Source organism: Aphelocoma coerulescens, chromosome 2 (genome assembly GCF_041296385.1).
Source record: "Aphelocoma coerulescens isolate FSJ_1873_10779 chromosome 2, UR_Acoe_1.0, whole genome shotgun sequence".
In the NCBI taxonomy this organism is placed as follows: Eukaryota; Metazoa; Chordata; class Aves; order Passeriformes; family Corvidae; genus Aphelocoma; species Aphelocoma coerulescens.
In genome coordinates, this window is record NC_091015.1 from 44,489,003 (window position 1) to 44,515,557 (window position 26,555).

The 26,555-nt window shown below is 38.6% G+C and overlaps 1 protein-coding gene across 4 annotated transcripts in view; it reads right to left on the bottom strand.

Moving 5' to 3' along the window:
* Positions 1 to 26,555, bottom strand: part of RFTN1 (raftlin, lipid raft linker 1) — a 117,003-nt gene that overhangs the window by 38,232 nt on the left and 52,216 nt on the right. For all 4 annotated transcript variants that reach the window (XM_069007230.1, XM_069007232.1, XM_069007229.1 and 1 more), the window contains exons 3-4: positions 18,004 to 18,190; positions 7,423 to 7,528 (exon numbers count right to left, since the gene is read on the bottom strand). In XM_069007230.1, the coding sequence (XP_068863331.1) occupies positions 7,423 to 7,528; positions 18,004 to 18,190 (293 nt within the window). The remainder of the gene's footprint in view (positions 1 to 7,422; positions 7,529 to 18,003; positions 18,191 to 26,555) is intronic.

Below are 26,555 nucleotides of genomic sequence, written 5' to 3' on the forward strand. Positions count from 1 at the left end.
CTGTGCTGAGTAAAACAGAAGGTGGGATCTTAAGGCAGTGCTGCAGGAGATATTAAATTACAGTAAGCTATATGTCTCCTGCTACTTGAGCCAAGAAAGTGGTGAGATTAACAACTTGAAATTCCCCTCCAGCTTGCATTATATTCACTCCTGAGAACAATATAACCATGCTAAACATGCAGTGCAGCATCGTGCAAGTACACTTGCTCCTTTCAGCATATTTCATTAGATGACAGGTGTGGAAACCAGCCTCATCCTCTGTGGTCCTGGGTGTGTTGATTCTTCTCAAATCATCTGATTTTAGCACCTGTTCCTTTGCTGTAGGCAAAGAGTGAACATTGCTGGCCACATGCTACGAAGATTCAGTGAGTGTGGTACTTGTCCAAAAGCCACACAATATACCTGTATCCTCCCACCCTTCCCCATAATCTGAAAAAAAGTAAATGTAAATTATTCACATAATTTAGGATTTATTCCCTACAATTTGTTTTAGACTTGGGAAAAAACTGCTAGGGAGCAGCCAGCTATGCTCACTCAACCCAAATACTTGATATGCACTTTTAAAATAAGTCTGTAGAAATTCTGTCCCAAGCTCTTGCTCTAGAGAACTGGCATTTTTCAAAGCAGACCATGTTCTGTGCAGGAATCTTTTGTCAGTAACTCCTACACTAACTGATCAACACAAGCAAGGGGAAAATAAAGATTTACAGACACGTGCGGTTGATTGTTGTATCTAAAAACCATTTTAGCAACTAGTGATAATGTGATTCAATGTGAGTGATTTTAGTCCATCTCTGTTCCAAGCAGTGAAAACAAACCAATAAAAAGGTTCAGGACAAAAGGAGTATTTTAAAAAGTAGGAATTCAGTCTCAAACTTACAGGCTTTACATTTAATTTGCAGGGAATACTTACTTTATTTTTATATCAACAAAAGAGCATTTCTTTAAAAACACATTGTTTCATCAAGCCATCTGTTACTCATAGCCAGAATTACAATTTGAACAATTTGCCGGTAATTTACTTTAGCACAGTACAAAACATTATCATATTTATTGTTATTTAAAAAGGGTTTTTTTCCCACCAGACAGAAGCAGGATCATTAAAAATATCAACTACATACTTTATAGTATCTATTTTTATCTTGGGCAAGGGGATGACTCTGAAAGCTGCTTGGGGGCAAAGGATTATAAAAGCACAACCAGGCTCCTGGGAGAGTACTGGAAATAGTTTTGCAATGTCCATGGAAGATATATATCAACACTACTCTTACAGGGCTTAGTCAAAAGAACACAAGTTGAAAGAAGCTTAAGCAGGAACAGATGTTTCCCTTCACACCAGGCTGTTTAAAATAGAGTATATGCTATTTTTTACCATCTCTTGTTATATATACACTTAGAAAATGTTAACAAAGTGCACTTTAATAAATATTATCACAGCAGATTACAAGCAGCTGAACTATTGATGTTGAGTTTCAAGTTCTGCTTCATGACCACTACTACTGCTAACATCCAAATACTTAAAAAATAAAATAGGGGCTCTGTTTGTACTGAAAACATGCAGAAAACAAAGCTGTCAGCTAAGTGCTCAGCAATGGTTTTCATTACAATGCACTAAAGAAATAATGCTGTATTGCTCCTTTGCAAATACCCTGGAGAGTGAAGGTTTTGTGGTGGGATTTTTTGGGTTTGTTTTAAGGATGGAAATGATTTTAGAAAAGATTGAGATCACATCTAGGTAAATAATCCTAGGTAATAAACAAGACTCTAGAAGGGTCATTTTCTAGCCACAGAAATAAATCTGAACTGCTTATTTATTTGAAGAACAAACCTCTGAGTATAAAAGACTCAATCTTTTCCCCTTTTCTCTTTTACTGCCACCTGCTCTGACTGTACACCCTGCAGGAAACTTCTGAACAAACCAGTTAAAACATATGTAAAATAAAGAATTATACTTAGGATTACAACAACCATCTAAGGACCCCTGGCACCAACAAAACACAGACTTCACAGAAGAAATGCCTGCAAGACTGCAGCAACCAAGTCAAGAAATCCACCAACACACTAGAGTTCTTAAGAACACATAAGTTGCATCTTTTTGTTCCTTCTAAAAAATAAATCTCGATGTAAAGATTAAGAGATGAAGAGTAAGTAATGAAAGAGACAAGAATATGAGAAATGCTAGGACAGCTATATAGCTATAAACCTCAGTATTTTTCTTAGCTATTATAAGTAAAAAAATTATAATAGTAATTTTTGCATTCAGTATTTTCTAGGAAATTGCAGATTTTTGTCTTCTCGCTTGTCGTGCTGTTAACAAACAAAATAGTAATATAAATACATTTTATTATGGAGACATTGATACGTTTCTCATCTTCCGTATCTTCTTGCCATTTCATAATTAGATGCTGAAGAGAGTTTAGAAACTCAGAAGCTGAGAGTTCAAAACCATTTCATATTGCTTTCACACAAAATATGGGTATGTGAAGCCCCTTGTTTTGATCACACAAAACAAGTGTTCATTCTAATGTGAGTAAATATGCAGAAAATAAGTGAATCACTCCCTTGACTAGAATCATCTATGGAAAAGATCTTAAAAGCTCTTGAGAAGTCCTATAGGTATTTAGCCGTTATTTTAGAGGAGAAACAGAAGTCCTCCTAAATACTTCAACCCTGCTTCTATCTTGCAACTTAAAAGAAGCTGGAGAATTAACCTGTCTTTAAGAGCAACACTAACAAAAAAATTCTTCACCAATTAGAACTGTGACACAGATGACTCTCCAGAAAACGATGTACATTAACTAAGACAGCAGTAATTCTGAAAACTCCAAAACAACTACAGATCAATGGAGGTGAAAAAAATCAAGAGAGCAGGAAAAGAAGGATCTCAATATTTTAATTAAATCACCACAGTAGAGACACATGCAGTGAGACTGGTTGTTCAGGGGGGTGTAGCAGTCCCTTATCCAACCACTAAGCCAGTCTCCTGCCTGAGGTTCCCTCCAATGGAACGAGGGCAGATAACGGGCAGGAAGATCAAACCGCTCCAAGAAATATCTCGCCCTTCAGGAGCACACTGAGTTCAACTACAGCTTAGCAATGGGTATTAATTTCCAGTGCATAAACTAACACTTGAAACATACTCGTACCTCATGCCAGTTTTATTCCTGATTATGGAAAAGGTAACTTTGCCATGAAACTGTCAAGAGGGTTCAAATACAGTAGATCCTTTCAGCAATGCAGGGTGCAAGTTCTTCCCACGTGTGTTATTACTGTACAGCCTTTCTTTCAAAACAGTGCAATTCTCTACTCAACTCGCCTTTGTACCAGAGAGGACTGGGGGTCACTCTTTCAGAGCCCAGCTCTAGATCAACTACATGGGTGGCAGCATCCTTGCAATGTATTTTGTTGGCAGATTCCTCCCTGGGGTCCCATTCACTTACTTCTAAGTTGCCATCGCTTCCATGGCCCAGCAATGCTATTACTAGGCAATAAAATAAATGTCAAAAAACTTACTGGCAATGTCACTGCATCTGCAGGAGTCAAGATTATTTGTAGGATGCTCTGGACTACAGAAGTTGTTCCGAGGATCAGTTAAGGGAGTGACACCTTACTGGCAGCTTTGGAGCCAGTGTTAATGATTTGTACTCACTGAACTTGACCAAGGCACAAGACAGGAACCAGCAATGATTTGACACACACTGTCTCATCCAGCAGATTTCACAGCACACTAAGCACTACAAAGGTGTTTCACGATGGCAGTCCTGTTACAAGAGGAACCAGTCCACCTCTGAAAATGCAAAATCAATTATTCATCTGTACTGCCTTAGGTTTGCTGGAAGAAATTAGACTAATTTCTGAAGCAAGTAAGGACAGACCAGCAGGGAGAGATCCATGTCTAGCCAAAAACACAAAAGGAAGATGCCTGCTTTTGGATTTCAGTTAAGCTGCACCATTTTTAAACCATGCTTTTCTATACTTATCATACTTCCTACTTCCCCAGAGAAGGATAACGAGTCCACAGAGACAAGAAACATGAATCCTGCAATGGTGTCACACTGAAAATAAGATACCATACAAGAATTCCCTCTGACAGTGCATTATTAAGGAGATAACCAAGGATCCAAAGATGTGCTTCCTAAATTTTAAGAAGTCAGAACTGGAGAGACATGGTACAGAAAGAATCCTCCATTTCCTAACCTGTCACCAACACCACAAAGATGTAAATATAGGAGTAAAACCTTCTGCCTGTTACAGTTCTAGAGCATGTACCTCAGACTGATACAGAAAACAGAGGTCATGAGAAACATATTTGGCATTCATATATATGACTGTGCATCCAAAATAAATCTTTACTTGGGAAGTCAGCCTAGCTCCTCCTTCCCTTACTTGTCTCCATGGACTCCAGAAAACACTTTCAGAAGAAAAACTTGTAACAGGATACACAGAAACAAAAAGCAACTAAGGAAGTAATTAAAGGCTACCCTATTTGACATGAGACACAAGTCAAAATACTACAAAATATGGTATCTTATAAGCAACATCTCTACTTTCAACAACTTCATAATGATCTGAGCCACAGTGATCAAAAGTTCAGAAGTTAGCTTTGCTTATTAAAAAGCAGATGAGTAAATCTTTAATCTCTGTTTTGCCTGAGAGCTAAAGACAGGAGTGTTAATACCAATACAGCAGTACAGTAAATACACAACAGTTTAGTTACTTTTTTCATTGCCCACAAATTATGTATCAAAGACACCATGGGACTGTTTGAGCTCTTTAGGACAAGTTAAGCTGCACTAGATCCACATGGATATCAAAGAATAAACACAGTGTGGTGATGTTGACGTGATTTTTAAGTACGGGAAGAGTGTATTTTATGCAATATCATGTCCCCAATATTTAAATGTTCCCTGTCTTGCCATAGCCAGACACTGTGGCACAAAAGTAGCAAAGAGAGTGGAGAACTGGGACAAAGCCCAGCAGCACAGAAGGATCTCAGCACAGAACAGACGTTTGACCAGAGAGTCTTATCGGGCATTTTTTGTATGTTTTATAGTCAACATTGTACTGAGACACTTTGTTTCAGTGAGCAAGAGGCATTCTCCAGGTGAAATAACCTCCTTGTTTCTACCGCATTACTCTCACACATTTATCTGAAGTTATAGAAGAAAAAAGCACATATTACCTATGCTGCATGCCATTGCAGAATTGTATTGTGCTTGCAGAAGGAAGCAGCTAATATTCAATATGATGCACATTTTTAATGCAACAAAAAGTCAATCCAGAAAAGTTATTAAAATTCCATCCTTGTTCAAACTCAAGCTAAGTAGTACTTGCTCAGCAGTGCACAATAGAATTAATAAAATTAATTTTCTCAGGGTATAGGAATTTTTTTTACTAAGCTCAGGGAGAAAATTTTGACTTCTTATTCTGTTTTGAAAATATGGCTATTCTATTTGGTTTGGGTTTTTTTAAACACACTAATTTGCAATACAGTAAGATGGTAAACCTGTGTTAAAGGCCTCCATTATGAAAAGCTTATGAAAAGATAAAGGATTTGTCTATTCAATTAAAACATTCTATTAACTTCAGTTGTATTCTACAGTTGGACAAGAATTATAAGGCTGTTCATTTTTTAAAGAAAGGAATTGCCTTCTCCAACAGCTTTTTGTTACTATTTGTTTGAAGAACATCCTTTATTTTTCCATTTATTTAGTTTGTAAACATCTGGTTTATCTGCTCTTAAAAGCAATGGATATTTTTGTTGCTCAGACAAATTAGTTAATATGACAATTAATTCCTACTCCCAAACAAGTCTTGTTTCCTGAGTTAGATTTACATAAAAGTGTTGAGACTTTCACAATGTGTTTAATCAGATATAGTGACACAGCATGCACTTGACAGCAACAGCTTCAAAGAACTTCAAATTTCTCTACATCAAATAACATCTGAGGATGAGCGACATACTCAACCTACAGAAAAACAGTAAATATATATTCTTGCTATTAAAATTTAAATTATCATCTTTCAAAAAGGCATCTTCATAACCCCATAATCAAATGGCTTCTATCAACAGAAACATTTCCATGTCTAGAAAAGCACTATAAAGAGTCTGAGAATTGGGTATTTATGGAAATAAGATGACTCCTGGATTGTCACTTTGTTTTCATGTTATCCATACTCTTTCTGAAGTCACAAATGCAAAGAAATTTTCTGTTTCAATGATGCACAATTTTGCTACCAGTTGTGACAGTTACGCCTATATTTCTACTCTGACTCGAAGAACTGAAGAACAAAATCAAACATGTTGAAACTGGTACACAGTAACTACACCAGTTTTGCCTAAGTGTGAATATATTGAAATAATCCAAGATAACATCAGAATAGTAGTGTAATAACACAGTTAGACCTGAAACAAAATTTGGGCTCAAATTTCTGAATATTATTATGTGCTCAGAAAGCTTCAGTTGTTCTGATACCGAAATCTATATATCTTTTAAGTATTGGATTCTTTTTAATCCAATTCTTACAATTCACAGTAAAAAGGAAAGATTGAAGATGAGTATAGTCTGTCCAGATGAGTCCCCATCAAGCTCATAAAGCCTGTGCTGAAGTTTATTCTAAAAATTTTTTGAACTATTATCACTGCAAATGGACTAAAGCTAGAGGAGTATGCCTACTCACACCCTGTGGCTAAATAAATACACTACTCAGTGCTAGTTTATATAACATGCAACAGGACACAACAGATGCTGCAGAATTTGAAGCAAGCACAATCTGAATCTGTTTTCACTGAAATGGACATAACCTGCTAATTTCCAGTCTGGCAGAATATTACAGTGTCAAAAATAAATTTAAAAAGAAGGCAATAAATAAATGCTTGCAGTGTTCTCCTCAAATTCCCCAGTATAGATAATACTTAATTGAAAGCAACCCTATTCTGGTTCACAGAAGTATTTACGTAACCAGTACCAACTCTATCAGATAAACAACATGTGATACTGAAACAAAACTTAAATAAGCTGGGGGTTTCCCTGGAGGTAAGAGGCCTTTTAGGTAAAGTACTATTCAATAGGATATTTGGACACTAAAATGGAAACTATGTATATTGCTTCAACATAAAACGTTGCACATTACAGGACCATGTTCTACACTGATATCATCTGTGGGAGGTCATTCTCCTGTGACATTACAAATCATTTTCTAGTAATAATGTGATCAAACTTGTTTCTGTCAAGAAGTATAACTGCTGTTCAGATACTTAAAATTACAAAAACACCAAATTCTAGTGCAGGATTTCAGCTGGTAATAGTGATACATATCCCTACTGCCAAACTGACAGAACTAGAAACAGTAATTATCGTGCAAATAAAAGCATACTGTGTTTTGGGGTTTGTGCCCCAACCCCCTTTTCTTTTTACTCACTTTCTTAATAAAATCAGGGATCTCCTTTTTCTCTGAAAGGTGGTTTAAAGAGGAGCAGCATTCTACCTCCAAGACATATCCTTCATTGACGTCACCTTTTGAAGACCTAAAGAGGCAGAGAGAAAAGAAGAATCAGTTTCTGTTGTTACAAGTGGATACCCAGATATTCTATTTATAAGTATTTCTCCTGGAGAGCTAAACTTCAGACAGAACTTTGGTTCCAATACATTCCCTGCACTGAGCTCAACACAGTTCTTACAAGTGACAGCTACAGTACCTCACCCACTCGCTAGGAGAGCAAACCACACCAATGACAGCAGATGGTGGGATGCTTCAGGGACTTCCAGATTTCTTTTTCTGTCCAAGAAACACTTTGGCAGCCTGGCATCTAGGGCCAACACCAAGGAGATGCACGGGTGATATAACTCAGAATATACAAAAAGAAGGTTCCAATGCAATGGTCTGACAGATGCTCTGGGCCCCACAGGGTAGCCTGATATAAGATGCATTTCACAGACAGCAGTTAAAGAAACCCCTTCTCTTATCTAGAACCATTCCAAGTCAACATCTGAAAATCAGGGGCTGATCAAAATAGTTTAACCTTCAGTCTTACCTTATTCTTTCTTTTTGAGAAATGTAAAGCTGTGCCTGAAGTCCCTTCTCTTTCAGAAGAGACTAACTCCTAAAATAATTCAAAGCAAATGGCATCTGCCATATGCATTTGCTGAACAAATCAGCACTGTGGAAACAGGTATTGGTCAAAATATGCCAAGGGAACGTTTGGACTGAATGATCTTCAGAAACTGCAGGCAGGCACTGTAAAGCAGTGCTACTGAAGCAGTTTTCATCTCCTTCAGACTCCCATGAAAGGAAACTAACACACCTGATCAACAGAGGATATCCAGACAATCACTTGCTTTCTCAGTTTTTCAGGAGAACACATGGAAGAACATTCAAAATAAATGCTAGCCTGTAATTCTTGACAGTTATCTAACACTTCATGGAGAATCAACAGAACGAGTTCCAAGCAAAGAACTAATCCTGGCCAGCAGTTGTTTGATGCCTGGGTATCTACAGGACAGGAAGCAAGGTACCCAGGTTTGAACTGGGAGTGCTGAGGAAGCAGCAAAACAGCAGAACAGGGGCTTGGCAGGCTTGCCATGCTTGCAAAAGCAAGCCTGTGCAAAAGGCCTGCTCTGGGGACTGGGATCGTGTGACACGTAGAACAGGCCTCAGCTACAGATGGTCCCAGGGGCTTTCCCGAGACATTAACAGCTCCCCGGAGCCGCGCGATGCGTAGGCTGCTGACTGCAAACTGGCAGTGTTTCCTAGGCAATACTGCAGACATTTGCTATATTTCATCCTCCCACTTTCACACAGGCTACATTCACTTCACTACTCTTATCTCACTTATACCTGAACAGGTGGTAGCAGACTGTGCACTGTTTGGTAACACTGAAGTCCTTTCCCTATTTGTTTTTCCCCTCTTTTCTAGGTTCTTCTTATAATCTTTGCTTCCATTCTCTACTTCATTCTGGACAAAAATTTTAACAGAGCACTGGTATTCATGAAAATTCTCCAAACATCTTTATAGAATTTAAACAAGTCATTATTGGGGGACTAAGTATTTCACCACTACTCCTCTGCAACAGGCACACATAAATTAATTTAAGCAGCAAGAAGAACTTTGTCAAGAAAATAAAAAATCATTTTGAGAGGGACAACACGTGTACTGCTGACAACAATTTTTGCTGTTCTGAAGTCCTAGATAAGAAAATCTATTCTAGGCAGATTTTCTGCCACAGATAAACTCAAGAACATAAAAATAAACTTTAAAAAGTCTCCCTGCAAGCATACTTACAACTATACCTACTTTTTTTTTTTTAATCTGACTATGACTAACAGGAAAAGTAGCCCTGATGTTATCTAGCCACGTTCCAGACAGAAATAATATGAACTTGGGCTCTCTAATGCTCCTGTGATCAATAAACCATCAAAACTGCCACTCAATACTGCAAAGTCACGTCCACACAACATCAAGTGGAGCAAATACAACTCTCCAGTGCTTTGGCTGTTGTGTAATTACAAACCAGAAGTGTGTTACCAAGAACAGGCAGCAAGGAACCAAGCCCTTTTTAGACAACCAATCCCATTTTAAGGAGTCAACTGCAAAACTCTACAAATGCAAGGAACAAACACCTCCACTACTTCCCTTGCTTGGATAACCCACTGTACTCATTGCAGCTCCCTTCCAGCCCAGCTGAGGAAGCCACTCCCCTCCAAGAGACTGTAAAATACTACACCTCAAATTCAAAGTTAAGATATCAAATCCCAGAAATTAAGTATGTGTCATGCTATTTCTGTGCCCATTCATTTGGCGAAGGTTGTTCCTAACTCTGGCACTGCTGTGACCCACATGAAAACTTTCTATTCTAATTATTCTGAAAGAAGAAGAAAGACTATATTTTAATGTTTAAATCCCCTGACTATCTGAAAAAATAAATCCTTTTCAACCTATATTGGTGAAGTTATAGACAGGTGTAAGGAAGAGAGAAGCTTGCCTTGAACCACTCTCTAATTCCTCTCCTCCCCCTGAAGAGCTCCCCGAGCTCTGATTTTGTGCAATTTTTGAGGACCTGCTTCCAAACTCTTTGAAAGGAGTAAGAGTTATGTGAGATACAGATGACATCCATAAAAATACAGTGCTTATTACTACAGCTGCTTAAAATGTCCTGTTTGACTCCTTTAAGAAGCATTTACTTTAAAATACACTTGCTGCTTGGAAATATTTATTGCAGACATTGAATTCCTTCTCTAAGAGTTTGGGGGCTACCTTTGTACTATGGTTCATGAAAGAAATGGCATCAAATATGACTGCACTCTGTTAAGAACATTATTTTACAGAACACACTTAACAGAACCTACTAAAGGCCATAAAATCCTTAGTTAAAATCTTCCAACAGAAGGACTCTATATTTCCGAGAAGTATTTTTCCATGCTCTCAAGTAAATTATGTCCATATATGTTAAAAGCAAGTCTTTGTCTCTGTCTATACTGGTAGTTTCCACCTTTTTAGGAAAACTTTAAAAGCCTTTTATTCTGTCAAAAATGAACAAACAGAACAAGAGCCATAGCTTTTCAGATGAAAATAATAAACAGCTGTGGATGTCACACACCACAAAATAATTTTCTGAGCAAACATAGGTGGGTAAGAAATTCTTTCCAGTCTCTAGGCAATAAACAAAGCATTTCATACATGTATCACAAAGTATTTCATAAATATCATAAAAGTTTCTCATTAAACTCTTAGAATATTATTAATATAGCCATAGAGAAGTAGATAACTTTAGGTAGAGGTAAATTCTGTATGAACAGAAATTAATACGCTTTTAGTTTTATTAATTTAATGGCACTACTTTTAGGACCACTTTCATTAGAAACTATGAAACAGGACCCCCCACAAAATGTACATCTATCAAGGTCCCAGAAGTGAGAGAAAAAAATCCAAGGAGCACAGTTCTGTGCACTTGCATTCCTCTGCTCTCTTCTGAAAAAGGACTGATGTCAATCGTGAGAAATAACCCAATAATCCATACTCTGGAGTGTCTTACCAGTTTTATAGCACAGGACGTTACTGGGAGTCCAACATATAAAATATTTTTAAATTAAAGCAATGGTTTTATGTAAAGTTGATTTTTACTTTCCTATCATGAAATATTTTTCAACAAAAAGGAGAAGAGAAAGAGAAATGCTGAGATCAGTTCAGTCAAAAAAATGTGTAAGCTCCAGCAGTTGTATCTTCCTTTTCTTCTGGATGCACAATCAGCAACTTCTTCCTTTTCTTTTTGTCCTCCTAAGTTGGAAAATTGAATCTTCCTTCATTGCCTGCAAACATTTGGGGGTTTTGTATTACCTTTATTCCTCTGATAAAAAAAAAATCGCTGGGTTAATTAAAAAAGGTCCAAGCCTGAAAGAAGCACACCTGGACACACTAATGCTGTATCCTTCTTGGAAGCCATGATGAACCAAAAAAGCTGCTACATCCAGACTCATTACAACACCCTGTACTCACTGTAACACACTGTGGGATACCAGAGAGGGAACAGAAGGGACAGAGTGAACAATGCCAGCACCTCCCCTGCAGTGAGGAAGGGCAGCCTCCTGCCTCCCACCCCAGGAGAGGACAACCACTGGCTACAGAGATTGACAGAAAACTTCACTGCAACTTATACACCCTGGGCTTTCATTTCTTTTTCTTCCTTTGTTATACATTTCATTGTTTGTTTATCTTGAACAATTTTCCTGAAGAAGGATTTTTCTGTCACTGTAGGCCCACCATGGACAACCTTAACCATGGGATGGCAAAGAGTTGAGGTGAAATTTCAGTCTACCTGATGCCAAGCAGTGGGACAGCATTCGCACGCCTGGTGGGGTGGGGGAGAGGGTACCCTCAAATTTACCAATATGGAAAAGGCTCAGGACCACAGACTGCCAAAAAGTGTTATCCTGAACCCTAAACTGGGCTTCTAGTGCCACTAAACAAGATGATTATACATAGAATAAATAAGATTTTAACTTATAATTGGAAGTTCACTGGCCAAAAATATGTTACGATGGTTGTTTCAGTAGGTTGTCATTTCCTGCACAGCTGTTAGCTGTTAAGCACCATGTCATGGTAGAAAAACCACAACCAGCTGTGGAGAACCAGTAACTTACACAGTAACTATTAAAGCTGACAACTTGGTATCTGTTACAAACTGGATTTCCAAACCTTTTCAGATACAAGAAGGAATAGAGCAAGCCAGCATTTGGTCCTAATCTTCCTGAAATTCCCTATGCCCATGAGCACAGCAAGCCAAAACAGACTTGTAAACTGCACAGACACTCTAGAATTACTATTTCATTAAGATGATGCTAAGAATGCAAGTGCAGTTTGAGATTTTCCACTACACAGGAACAGCCCTACCATTCAAATAGAACTGTACATTCATAACAAACTGGTCTGCATTAGGAAAACAATAAAACCACACCAAAGTGATTAACATGAGTGGCTGGTATCTCTACAATTCCAGGTTAAAAATCCAGCAGAACTAGAGCATCTGAAAACCAAGTACACACCATCTAAAAATCCATAGGTTTTATGATGCCCAGCCACAAACTACACCATTTTTTATAAAAATAAAAGCAGGTATATTTCATCATAAGAGCCTCAAGTCTAACCCATGTGACACTGTTTTAACTTTATTACCTAAACATTTTCTTTACTATAGGAAACCTTACCACTGGAGTATGTATTATTTGTTAGTAAAATTTATAAACTTTTTTTAATGACAGTATATAGAGTTTCTTGAGCAAAGTTTGGGCATGTATTGATACACAGGCATCTTTAATGTGCAGTGTTTATAACTTTAAGAACACAGATAAAAGAACATTTATTTCAGGTCACTGTTAAAAGTCATTGGGAGGAAACATGTATTTCTTTGAACTTGTAACAAATAACAAGCTTTCAAAACTCAAACCATTGTCCTTTGAGCTAAAGAAAGATATCTGTTGACTCTTGGGTATGGAATAAATATTATCTTTTCATTAAGTTGAAATCAGCCTGCTGAGAGCAACAACACACATTGCATTTGCACACAAACCTGTTTGATCCGAATGCTTATGATGATAAATTCAGACATTTCTTATCTCCAAGCTTAAATCCTACATGAAAACCAACATATACATTTATAGCCAAAATAAAAACATATTGTATCAATGCAAAGTAGCTACTTTCACCAAAGTGAAAACATCCTAGTGAAATACCAGCAAAATCAGGACACTGTAAAAATCTTGGTTTACTATTAAACTTTTGAACTCAGTCTGTAAAATTCCTTTGCAGATAAACAGAGTACTTGTTATCCAAGTGACGATAGTTTGCGTTTTGTCAGGACTAACAGATACAGCAAAATTACAGAAATAGAATTAGACTCATCAAGTGAATCTCTGCAACACCTGACACCTCATTATTTTACAGAAAGGGAAAACAGCTGCAAAGCTGTGTGAAGTAAACATAGAAATTTATAACATTTAGAAACTCTAAAAAATTATGGTTAAATTATACTACTTAGTCTACTTCTGGAGACCAATGTTTCCCTGTTAGTTCCTTTACTGACTGCAGGCAGAACCTGTAGCTGGTATGTCCTAAGACATAGATCGCACAACGGAGAGAAATTCTTTGGAATACCAGTTATATACCCTGCTTCTCTGTCATGGTGAAATGAAACATCTCCGAAGCATCTGTCAAAACTATTATAACCAGACAGTTTATGAGCCCAGGCCCTGAATCTTTCCTGGTGAGAGAGAATGGAGGTTGCTTTCCAGTGCTGAGTATTTAGAAAGGGACACCAAAGCATTTTAACCGACAGTGAATTTTGGAACTATAAGGTACCAGAGAGGGGTATCACACTACAGGTTGCTAGGAACAAGTTAAAGTAGCTTTGTGCTATGGTTTTGTTATAGTTTTGTTCAGGGGCTGACTTTGTAATTTCTCTGCAGGATTACCTGCAACAGCCATAAGCTCTACAAAATAATAATGCACCCAAGACACCTACACAGAGACGTTTAAAGCAAAAAACCAGTGAGTGTGGAAATAAAAGCCAAGGAGAAAAAGGTTATTGCACATGCAAAGAACTACAAATTTCTGTTCCTCTGGGGAATGTAAGCAACATATGTGTTACTCTCCTCACCTTGGTTAGACAGAACCTCCCAAATACATGGACCTTCCCCCATCCCTTCCATCAGCAGAGACACACTGTCACACATTCATGCTTTTCAGGTACCAGCTTATATTCCCTTTCCTGAGATTCTAAGTGTAAATCAGTGTGAATCTACTCTTCTCAAGTGTGAACGTGAACCAGCAGGGCACACCTATACTTCACACTTGGAGCCTTCCCCAAATTCAGAAAAAAAAAAACTCTAAAAACCTGGGCTCAAAGAGTTTTCTTCACATAATGATACAAGATTCTTCAAGATTTCTTCTCCAAGAAATCCACGTATCTCAGAACTCAGCACAGACAACAGGACAACTGCTTTTTAGTTAAGTCCACTGAAATTTAGAAGGGGAAACAAAGTATTCACAAGAACTGAAATTATTATTCTTTTATCCAACTCTATTCTACGTGACTTCCAAACCACTTTCCAATCAGCTGGTTAGTGTACACCATGCCATTAGATGCTATAGAAATATTTACATTTATTATATTAAATTTAATGAGGGCAATGGAAGAGTTGTTTAGCAACTTTGCAGACTACCTTCATGCCCAGTGACTCTAAAGAATTAAACTTTAATTTTTATTTACTTTAATTGAACATTATGTCTTTTGCACTGCAAATAATTACATTGTTGATTTTTTTAAAATCTGTCCCTTAATTTCATATTTTCCCTAACAATTCCAGTGGATAATTCTTGGTTTTCAACATATACAGCTCCCATATATCTTAGGAATGTGTTTCCTCAAACGTCCTACAGCAGGAATGACTCCTATCTCCATATTTACCACGAATGATTACATAGCCAAGATAACAAAGCCAGAGATACCAGCACAGATTAAACAGAAAGCCATCAAAGTGACTTTCAAAGTCACCTTAATGTACAATGCCATTGCAAACTCACACAGAGTATTTTGAAACTACAGGACAATGGCAATATAGGCTAAAAATAACACAAACAGGTACTGTTTTCACAAGTTCTAATATACAATGTGCCTCAGCACTCCCTTTTCCATTTTACTGTTGAACAAATTCAGGCACTGCAAATCCCATTGACAGCAGGAGCATGGTGTTCCATGATACCCATCATCTGCTGCAGCTGGCATACCCTCTTCCTACTTTTGGAGAGGCAGAGCTATAAAACTAAGTCCTCAAAGCACAAGTCAACAGTATAAAACTGACATAGAAAAGCACAACACTCACTAAAGATTAATTCAAGCATTCAGTTCTGTCTCTGTATACATGGAATTGGCATTACTGTAGGCACTAACACAACAATTTCATTTCTGCTCCATTCAGGAAACAAAAAAAACTGAAGGTGGAAAACTACACTTGGTATCTGCCAGACAATGGACAGATGAAGTGCAGAGTGTTGGAGCCATCTGTGGTGAAAGACCTGCAGTGAGAAAGGAGCTCCTGCCTCAGGTGTTTTGCAGCCAAGCGCCCAGGAAGCCCAAGGGTGGGTCCCAAAACAAGGTACAGATTTTTATGGTTCCCTGGCTCCCCACGAACACCATACCACCAAAGGGACTGATTTGTACCCCACAGCATAAATGACATTACTAGTGATCCTACAACTGTGGCTGGACTACTTTTACTCCTAAAATCTTATGACAGAAATAAACACTCACCTGATGAACAATTAGCCTAAGCAGACCTAACTTCTACCCACAATTTAACTGTTATATACAGAGACTGCCTTGAGATGACAAGACACCTGACAGTCCGCAGGGGAAAAAAATACAATTTAATCATTATCAGCAGTGTAATGAGAAAGGTTAATTTAAAAAAATTAACAGTACATCTTTTTTTTTCATACTGTTACATATTTTTAATCCCCAGCAGTTTGTGGAATGACATAAACTTGCAGTTCAGCTAGAGGTGGCCTCTGTGCAGGCCATAGTCATCCGAAATCTGTGCAACACCCATCTCTCTTCATAGCACTTGGTAATGCAAATTATTTGTTGCACCCACACACTATGGGAGAAGCTGCTCCCAAACTCTCAGCCAAACACAGGAACATTTAAGCTACATGAAACATCAAACTGATGTAATTTCCCTTTCTGGTACTTGTTTTTTTCCTGCTTCACCACGTCTCTTCCGCTTCCCTAGGCAGTCAGAAACAACAGATAAGAGAATGCAGAGAAACGGACTGTGAATGTAAAAAGAAATTTAATTGGTTCAAGACTCTCCACTGTCTTCAATTTTGTACAGTCATTTACAGCTGTCTAAAGTGTGTGAAACACTGGCACCCAAGTGAGTGAGCAGCCAATTAAGATTTTGTACTCTTCCACAGTCATTCTGCACAGATGTAAACACTGGATATAGTACGAGTGAAGCAACACAGTGAGCACTCTGGCTTGAAGGCCACACCACCCCATTGAGAAGGAAGCTGCTCTTCCCTGACAGGTCTTCAGAGCTCAGACCTGGAAGATGTTGAACCCTCAGACCCCAGTCTGACAGAAGTCCGTAAGTGCTTGCTTAACACTACAACCTCATGCAGATAAATACTTTCACTGCTTGCAGCAAGGTATTGCATAGGCAGGGAAGGCAAGGCCCCAAAACCAGGCAAGCTCAGCCCAACACCACTCAAGTCCACTGTTCAGCCAAACATTCTACGTTTTGACCATAAAACTGGAAGCCATTTAAACAATAATATCAGGCAAGCCAGCATGAAGTTCTGTACTAATAAAACTAAAATCAAGTCAAGGTAAATTAAGAGTTATTTTAGAAGCTCAAATTGTCTGTGATGCCTAATGCCTACATGTATTTACTAACAAAATGCAGAACTTTTACCTTAGGTCAGAGGCTGAAGTTCAACCCTGTCCATAACCACTACCAACTGGACACCAGGCTGCAGCCAATTGAATGGTGAATGGTTTACTTTTCAAACAGAGGTATAAAACAGCTACATGCTTTCCTTCACGCATCAGGACAAAGAGAGGAACTAGGATCAGCAGACAGATTTCATTATCTGCCAGCCTTCAGAATTGGTCACTGTAAGAAGGGCTGGACTGGGGAATGCAACTAATGTACAAAACTGTAGAAAATGGCTGCAACAATACAGGCAGCTGCAGATTTGTGGGTGGTCAGATAATATTAAATTAGGTTTTAAATCATTAACCAAAAATCGTATCTTTACAAATATCCACATTTTCATTTTCTTCTGGGCTATTTAACAGCACATCCTATCGATTTTTTTTAGAAATCACAATAAATCATAAAAGAACAGAATTCCTGTTTCTTTAGTCATCTCCAGACTTTGATTATGTAAAATATTCTTAACACATTTTAAGAAAGGAACACAGCAGGAAAGCAATCTTTTTATTTATGGAGTTTGCACCAACTAAAAATTTAAAAGAACTTGTATTGTTTAGAGGAAAGAAGGGTCTAAAGTCTACACATAAATTTAAGAGGTCTACATTAGTACTACAGTTCTCAAATTAATTGCATTAACTGTAACTGTCTAAACACAAAATATGCCTTTGCTAAGCAAACAATTCTTCTGTCATAATTTAATCTAATAAATTCTTAAAGGGTACCAACAAGACCATCCTCACAAACTGTCAGGCATAGGGCTTGTTTGTTTGCCTCTCATGACAACACATCCCAAAATACAGAGCATATTTCAACTTGTTATTCTCCAAGTCGCCTGCCAAACTGCAGACAAATTGTAAACATGAAGAACATGTTAAGCCTATTCAAGCCCACCAACAAAAAAAAAAATCAAGTCTTGCGCAGTAAACTCTGCTATAATTTCCTGATGTAGGTCAAAATTCAGCAGGAAATCCCATTGTCTATTTTTATCCCAGTTCACTGGAAATACTTTACCTTTCTGTTTTCTTGATAAGCACAGCCCTGAAGATTTGTTCCTGGGGAGTTTTCTCTTTTTCATCAGTTGGTTGCACAAAAGGGTGGACAGCAGCCAAGACAAAGCCCTGCTGGTACAATTCTTGCAGCTGAGCTGGAAGATCACACAAGGAGGAGAGCTTGATTGCAGATGATCCTGGCAGCTCAGCTGGAAACAAAAAGAAATTGGTCAATAATCTGACACTGGACTATCATGTATTTTAAAATCCAGGCTCTTCAGAGTCAAGCAAGATTCGCACTGATCTACAATATTAACACCACAATTGACCTTTCCTGAGACCCATTTTGTATTTCAGATTTCAAGCAGGCAGTCCTTCTTGGCGAAGGACTTGTATTACACAAGAGACTGGTGCAATTAAACAAGAAGTCAGATACATTAAAATGCCAAATTCACTTCACAGTCTGGCAGAGAGAAAGTGAAGAATTTAATAAAAACAAGGCAGTTGGTCAAAAGATATTCTAGGTTTTAGTAGTCGCCATAGTAATGCAAGTAGAGAAGAGCAAGCCATGAGTCAAAAACACAAAACGAGAAAAGAGACAGTCAATGAAGGCAGAACACGTCAAATTCAAAAGCTATAAAAAGAAGCATCCCTCTACATAAAATCAGACTAAAAGATCACTGATGCAAAATGCTGATGAGACCAAGTATCTGCCAATATGTCTGAAGAGAATTTTGGTAATAAAAATGCTGAGTGATGCATACCTATAGCGATGAGAAACCTTTTAGAATAAACACTAAATCTTACACCTCAGGGTTTAAGCAAACCTATACATATTAGAGATGAGGATGAGACATAGTATATGAAAATAATCCTTCCTCAATCTGCTTACTGTAGGGTTTTATGCCTTCCTGTCGAGTATTTGTTGCTGACTCCTGTCAAGACACTTGACATCCACATGGCTATTTCAGTCAGTACAGCAATTGCCCTTATTTCTTCACAGTCTTGCGGGATTCAAAAGAAAATCCCATAAATCACCTAAAACAATCTTCTGTTCTCTTTCTCTCTAAGTCAGTAATTCCTCATACACTTTTTATATTTTATGGGAAATGACATCTCTCTTTCCTGACCTTCGCCTCTTCATTTCCATCTCGCTTGGAGGATGTTTATTTTATCTAAACCACACCAGGGCATATAGGGTGGTGAGGTGCTGGATGTTCTTCCCTCCCACTGAAACCAAGAGGGAGGGGATACTGCAAGAAACACAACAGAGGTTCCCAGTACCTTGCAAACCTTTGTTTAAAAAAAAAGCATTGGAGAATAGTTTGCATGAAAGAAGCCAGCAATGCAAAATAAGGTTTCATTGTACTGCTTTTTTCATCAAACCCTATGGCTACCCTTTATGAATTATTTAAGGAGTTATCAAAAAAACTAATAAATATTCAAACCAAATAATACAGAGTAATAATTTAAATAATAATAGGATAGATGTGCTTGGTATGTCTTTTTCTTCATATAAGACCATTTTCCAGAACAGAATAATGGAACTTTTTGACCAGGAGTTTAAGATGTAGAATTTTTTATTATTTTTACAAACAAAATGAGATCCAAGCAACATGCACAGTGACAGACAATAGGGCTCTACCTTCTACAACAGCATACAAATCACTTCAGAGTCATAAAAAAAGATGGCACAATGAATAATGCATAATAAATAATAAACCCAACACTTACTTACTGGAATCTACTGGGGATCAAAGTAGGAAAACCCAGATTTTTACAACTCCATTTTTCCTCTTATGGCTCAGAGACCGCAAATATTTTTTACTACAATGCAAATAATTAATTTCTAAATGAGGGGTTTACTTGGATACAATGGAATGTCTAAACACTACTCAATACTGTTAATTCTGGTCATGGTGCTCCAATTTTTAACCATTGGAAAACTGATGCTCGCCTGGCCTATGTATGTAGTATCAGCATTCTTCTGAGGATAGCTCGAGTAAGATTAGTAAAAAGTCTAGTCATTACCATGGGAGACTGACTGCTTCCTCCTAAAAGCTAAACATGCAGAGAAAGTGTGAAAATGCATGTAATTGGAGCCTTGGGATGTAACTTGATTAGAAAGAAACGTAATAGAAAATAGAGATGGGTGGGATCATCCAGCTAGTTCATCCTACTACCTAGAGGCAGGATCAGCTCTCGTTTAGTTATTTCTCGGTTTTTCTCATCTATTTTAAAAAACCTTTAGTAATGGAAATTCCACAAGCCCCCTAAGTCATTTTTCACCACTTCTCTATTCTTTCTATTCAAAACCCTTTCCTAGCACGTGGCCTAAATTTCCCTCTCTTAAACTCAAGATTGCTACTTCCCCACTAGAGTATGTCTTTTTTGCAACAGCCTTTTATAATTCCTAATACCATTCATGCCTTAATCTTACTTTACACTGTATAAACTCAGTCCTTTCAATGTTCCTGCTCTCATGTCTTCTGTATTTCTAAGTAATTTTTGATGGTCTCTCCTGATTCTCTTCAACTGGTCCACATTTTTCAAGTATAGTACCTAAGTCCCACCACAGTGATCCAGCACAAGCCTCACCACTGCTTTGTAGAATGGAAAACTCTTTAACACTTACTACATTCTATGTCAGTTTACATCATCTGGGGGAAAAAACCCAAAGGAAATTCTTCTCCCCCCAACTAACAGTGGCCAATTTGCCTGTTCTTAGTGATTTTTAGGGCTTTTCCTGACAGTTTTCAAGGGCCATTCTGGATTCTGACCTTCACAGTATAAACGGCACTTCTCAGATTGGCAAACTGTAATAAACATACTCAATTGCTGGAATAGTTAATGAAAATTATGAATTTTAACAGACTCTGAGCACAACAATTTTAAGCCTTACAGTTAATACATCTTTTTGGTTTGATGCTGAACTATTGCTAATTTCTCCTCAGACTAGAGATCCTTCACAGCAAAAAGACAGTTCCTGTTACATAACTGATGCCCACAAGGTCTTAACAGTTTTCTGGATCGACAAACTTATGCTGTGTGTTCTTGTTACTCTCCGAGTGGCTTGAGTTCTGCAGATTCCTCCACAGAAATCCCTGCTACACATCATCCTCTGGCTATTTTGTAACTCTTTTTTTCCAGTATCTCTCTGGGCATTAAGCTGGGTTAACAATCTCACAGTTCTCTTTAAATGTAGGTTAAAAAAGGACATCACACTTTGCTACAGAGTCGTAGTCATTCTTAAACAGTCTTCAATCTTAAATGATAATATTTCAGTTATTTCTTCAGCTAATTCCTCTACGGTGCATATCTGTAAGTTTCACCTACTTGGAAACATCTAATTTATTAAATCAGTTGTCAGTTTAGACTTTCCTTAGTTTACCTTAGAAAAGCACTAACATTTTTAGAAAACCTTACCGAATTTTCAGTAAAATATATGAAAATGCTTGGTTTAGCTGTTAAAGAGAATTCTAACCAAGCCATTTTGGAAAGAAAAGGAAGATCAAACTTGTGCACAGCAGGGACTTGTGTGAGGTAAAAGAGCAAATGAAAAACCAAATAAAAACTTGTGTAAGGCCAGTGCTTAAAGCCTTTATTTTGCCAAAAGAGAATGCTGACTTCTTTTATCAGCCTCCTTGTTGCTCTTGAACTGCAGCTGGCCTTCAGTTTTAGATTCTGGTCCATATTCTGCATTTATTGTTTCATTTCCCAATGTGACTTCAAATGATTCCTTTGTTTATCATCTAGACGAGTGTATAAGAAACTTGTAAATGAAAGAAGCCACGTTTTTCGATTTGGTTAAGGTTGAAGATGGAAACAGTAGTGCCTGCTGCTTTCGGAATGGATCAGACAAATTAGTTTGTTGCCTGATAATTGCAGCTGAAAGCACTTCCAGCAGTGCTCAGATACATACAAAAAACTACAACTTAACAGACCCTTCTAAAGGAAAGAAAGTTTGTGCTATACCACTGGTATCTGTAAGGTGACTTTCCTGGGTCTAGGGACTTGCAGATTCTTTGCTGCTAATGGAAAAACCTGACCACATATTCACACTTATCCGCCTCTTACCACAGAGCAATCAATAAGAGGAGTAAATTTCCATAAAAATCTACAGGTTGTCATGTATATTTGAAAGTGGTCATTTCTGTATCTCCAAAAAGCAACTTACAGAAAAAAGAAAAAGGAGGCACAGTCTACCACAGGGATCCTGAGGGACTGAGAGCAGGCTGAGAAACACAACTGAGGAGACAGATACTGAAGAGAACTTGTTCCTCCTGTGTTAAGGAGCTCCTCTTTCCCTCCCAGTGGATCACCGGAACAAACAGCCACTGACTAGCTTCAAACTGAAGCATCTCATGTGACCTCTGACAACTGTGCTATGGTCCATGCTAAGGAGGCAGATGTCTCCTGATTAAATATTAAGAGAGAAGACAGTTAACAGCAACTGTCTATAAAAAATAGCCTGATTTTTGTATATTAAAACAATAGATTTGGGTACCTTTGTAAACCAACACTCTGAAGTAAGAAAGGTACACTATGCCTTATAAAATAATCCCTGGATTCACCTATTAGCCCATGCTTAATGACACCCATCATCAAGTCCAGTACGTCTTTATATAATATATATACTCAACAGAATTAGATGATTTTAACTCTAGTCTATTTGATAAACAGCAACTTCCTCTTCCTGACACATTTAAGACAAAAATAAAATGAACTTTATTATTTTTTAATTTCCTATTACATAAATGATAGCTATGCCCCAGAAAACCTAAAATGTTAAATGCCAAAATGGCATTTATTTAATTTCTCTTTATTGAAATGGTCAAACATGAGGTCAAATTTGGGTCTTAGTTTCTTGGCACCTATCCTTAATACTTTATTTAAAACAGCAAGCATATAGTTCTACTTTAAATTTCTATCATCCTGGGTATCTACTACCCTGTAAGATTTGGTTACTTTGCTTACTCGAACAAAACAAAATAAGTGTTGGGATTTTTTGGTCTTCAGTTTTCAACATGTTTTTCTGATTAAGCTTTTATGCTCTTAGTCCAGTCACAGCTGTTAGAGGCGGATGGAGCCCTTAATGACAGTTCACATTACAGATGAAAATGATCCACAAAAATAATGGGACTCCTTTTAACTATTCCTTGTTCCCTTTTAAGGTTTTCATGTTCATCTGCATTTTAAATGTTCCTCAGTTTATTACGGAACATTAAATAAGCCTTTTTCATAGAATCACAGAATAGTTTGGGTTGGAAGGGACTTGAAAAATATCTAGCTCAGTCCCCCTGCCTTTGCACTAAAACAACAAAAGATCAGTATGGTGTGTATGTAGATTGTACACGTTCTCTGTCCATACCAGGTACAGAAGAAAACACTTTGCCCAAGGTGTGACACATCATGGGGTCTGAAACAAAGGTAGACTGGCAAACTCAACAGATCCACACTACTAAGTGATGTAGCAACTCCGTTACCTGATGGCTGCATGCATATTACTCCTATTTCATAAAATCACAGAATGGTTTAGGTTGAAGGCTCTTTAAAGAGCACCTGGTTCAATTCCCACTGCAAGGCCCATGGACCTCTTCAACTAGATCAGGTTGCTCAGAGTCCCATCCAACCTGACCTTGAATGTTTCCAGGGACGGGGCATCTATCACCTCTCTGGGAAACCTGTTCCAGTGTTTCACCATCTTCACTGTAAAAAATTGTCTTCCTTATGTCCAATCCAAATCTATCTTTTTAGCTTAAAACCATCACTCCTTGTCATACTGCAGCACACCCTACTAAAATGTTTGTCTCCACCTTTCTTATGAGCCTCCTTTAAGTACTGAAACACTGCAATGAAGTCACTCTGGGGCCTTCTCCGGGCTGAACAAGCCCAACTCTCTCAGTCTTTCCTCACAGGAGAGCTGCTCCAGCCCTGTGGTCAGCTTTGTGGACCTCATCTGGACCTGCTCCACCAGGTCCATGCCTTTCTTGTGCTGGGGCCCCTGAGCTGGATGCAGCACTGCAGCTGGGGTCTCACCAGAGTAGAGGGGCAGAATGCCCCGCCTTGACCTGCCAGCCACTCTGCTTTGGATGCTTTGAGAGCACACTGCTGGGTCATGTCCAGTTTTTCATCCATGAGCATCCCCAGGTCCTTCTCAGCGGGCTGCTCTTAATCCCTTCACCGCCAGCTTGTACTGATACTTGGGGTGGCACTGACCCAAGCATGGGACTTAGCACTTGGCCTCCTTAAACCTCATGAGGTTCACATGGGCCAACTCCTTGAGCTTGTCCAGGGTCCCTCTGGATGGCATCCTGTCCCTCAGGTGTGTCAACTGCCCCACTCAGCCTGCTGTCATCTGCAAACTTGCCCTCCATGTCATATGACCAGGCCTAACACTTATTATCAGACTCAGACCCTTCAAGAAATACAGGTCCAACTGTTTTCTTTTTCAGAGTGCAGGACGACAGTGCATGGCCATTCCTGTGAGCCATTCCTGCTCAAGGCACCCAAAGCCAGTGACCTATGGACCCACTCATGCTTCTTGTACCTCTTCTGTCCAGCATCACAAATCTTGCAGGCCATTCTACAAAACTGCAGATGCTTCAGGTAACTCACAGAAAGAACGATGCCCTCCCATCTCCTCCTCAGGGGAGCACAGGACTCACAGAGCCCTCCTCTGAAGAGGGAGGTGACTGACAGAAGGACCACAGGGGTGACTACAGTGCAGCTCTCCCTCCCTCACTGAGGGCTCAAAGCCCTGAGCAGGGCTGAGCCTGTGAGCTATGAAGAAGCAAGTGTTCAGGCACATTACACACTTAGTTACTCCTACTCACTACCTCCATGCACCTCCCTATTCAGCAGGATTTTTTTGCTGCTGTCATTCCAAAGCACCCAAATCTCCCTCCTGCACTACACAGAGCACGTAGGAGGAAGTTGAATAGTGTCCAGGCATTAGCATTTACAGTCCCTCACAAATCTAGCAATGAGCATGTAAGATGGAAACAAAGTACCATCAAAATTATGGTCATATGGTACTACAGTCGTTGCCCCAACACCATCCACTGATGTCCTGCAGGGCTTTATAACAGACCTAGCTATTTCCCTCCTGCCTCTAGTGACCACCTCATGGAAAATGGCATTAGCTCACTCTGTCACACCTCAAGCATCCCACCAAGGTGGTCGCAGTCGCATGTCCACTGGCAGGAAACTAAACAGAAGAATGCGGGAAGATGGTGTATCACACAGCAGGGGTGGGGGTGGGCATGTGTGTACAGACACAAATCTGGCTCAAGTCCAGAAAATTTCCCATGTTTTCACACAGGGTTCTTCCCGAGCACGTTTATGACTGTTTATAACAGCCCTGATCATTTTGTAGAATTGCAAGGCAAGCACACTTCCTCTATTTAGTATGAGGATTGCTGTTTCTTAATTTAATATTAATTTCTTTCCAGCAACTTTAATCTAATTTAAAGAAATCAAATCTACAGCAGACTAACTTCCAGAAGAGCAAAACACTGTCTTTGTGTTAGGACCAGCCAAAGAAATTTAACTAAAAAGTTTACCATGAGAAGATGCAGTTTCACCTACATTAAAACATTTTGTAGGAACATATCAACTGCAGCAAAGTTTTTAATTTGGATAATGTTCAGAAATAAAAGTAATGTATTCAAGTGGTTTAAAAAAGCACATTTTTTTCCGTGTTTCTATGAATTTCCCCTCCACTTGAAACTCTGGAATTACCTATATTACTGGAGTTGTGATTTCCTGTTGGAAGGCAGAACTGCAGTGACAGAAGGTGCACAGTCACAACAATTAGGATACACAAACAAACCAGTGCCATTAGGAGCATCTAGTATGGGTAAGCTGAGCACTGACTCCTCAATGAAGGACCCTTGTCGGTTTGCCAAAATTCTTGGGTTTGTCTGTGCAGGCCCTGAGGGCTGAACGGTACTGCAGCCCCTCTCAGAGAGGTGGTGGAACATCAGAATTGAAGTGGAGGAAGGTGCAGGGCAACAACCCATTGTGAAGCGTTGGCTTTTCTCTTATAATGCAGGACAGACTGGAAAAGATCCCCTCTCTGTACTACAAATAAAGTTTTTAAGGCACTTTTCACTGACTTATTTAGCAGATAGTTTGGAACAGCTGAAGGAATCCAGATCATCATCCTTTCCAACTATTCAGTCTTGTTAAGGCCAATTTGTTACTCGGAAGAGAAGACAGCAAACTGTTACTTGAATATTCTCAAAACACTCATAGACTGATCCTGAGAGAAGGTTATTTCCATTCAGTGTCAATCTCATGCAAAAAAAAATATTAAGCCATCTATTGCAAATTTTTCATTCTGTGTCACAAACACTGAGATACTCTTTTTCATGCAGCACAAATTGTTTGTGGGCCAGAACAATGCAATCATGCTACTCTCACTTAACTATAATTATTCTTTCCTCATTCAACCACAAACAGTTTCTTGTCACCAATGACAACAAAAAGCTATCAGAGAACCAGAGTACTTCTAATGCAAGTAAAGGCAAGCCTATTAATAACGTAACTTAAAGAACATAAAGCAGTAAA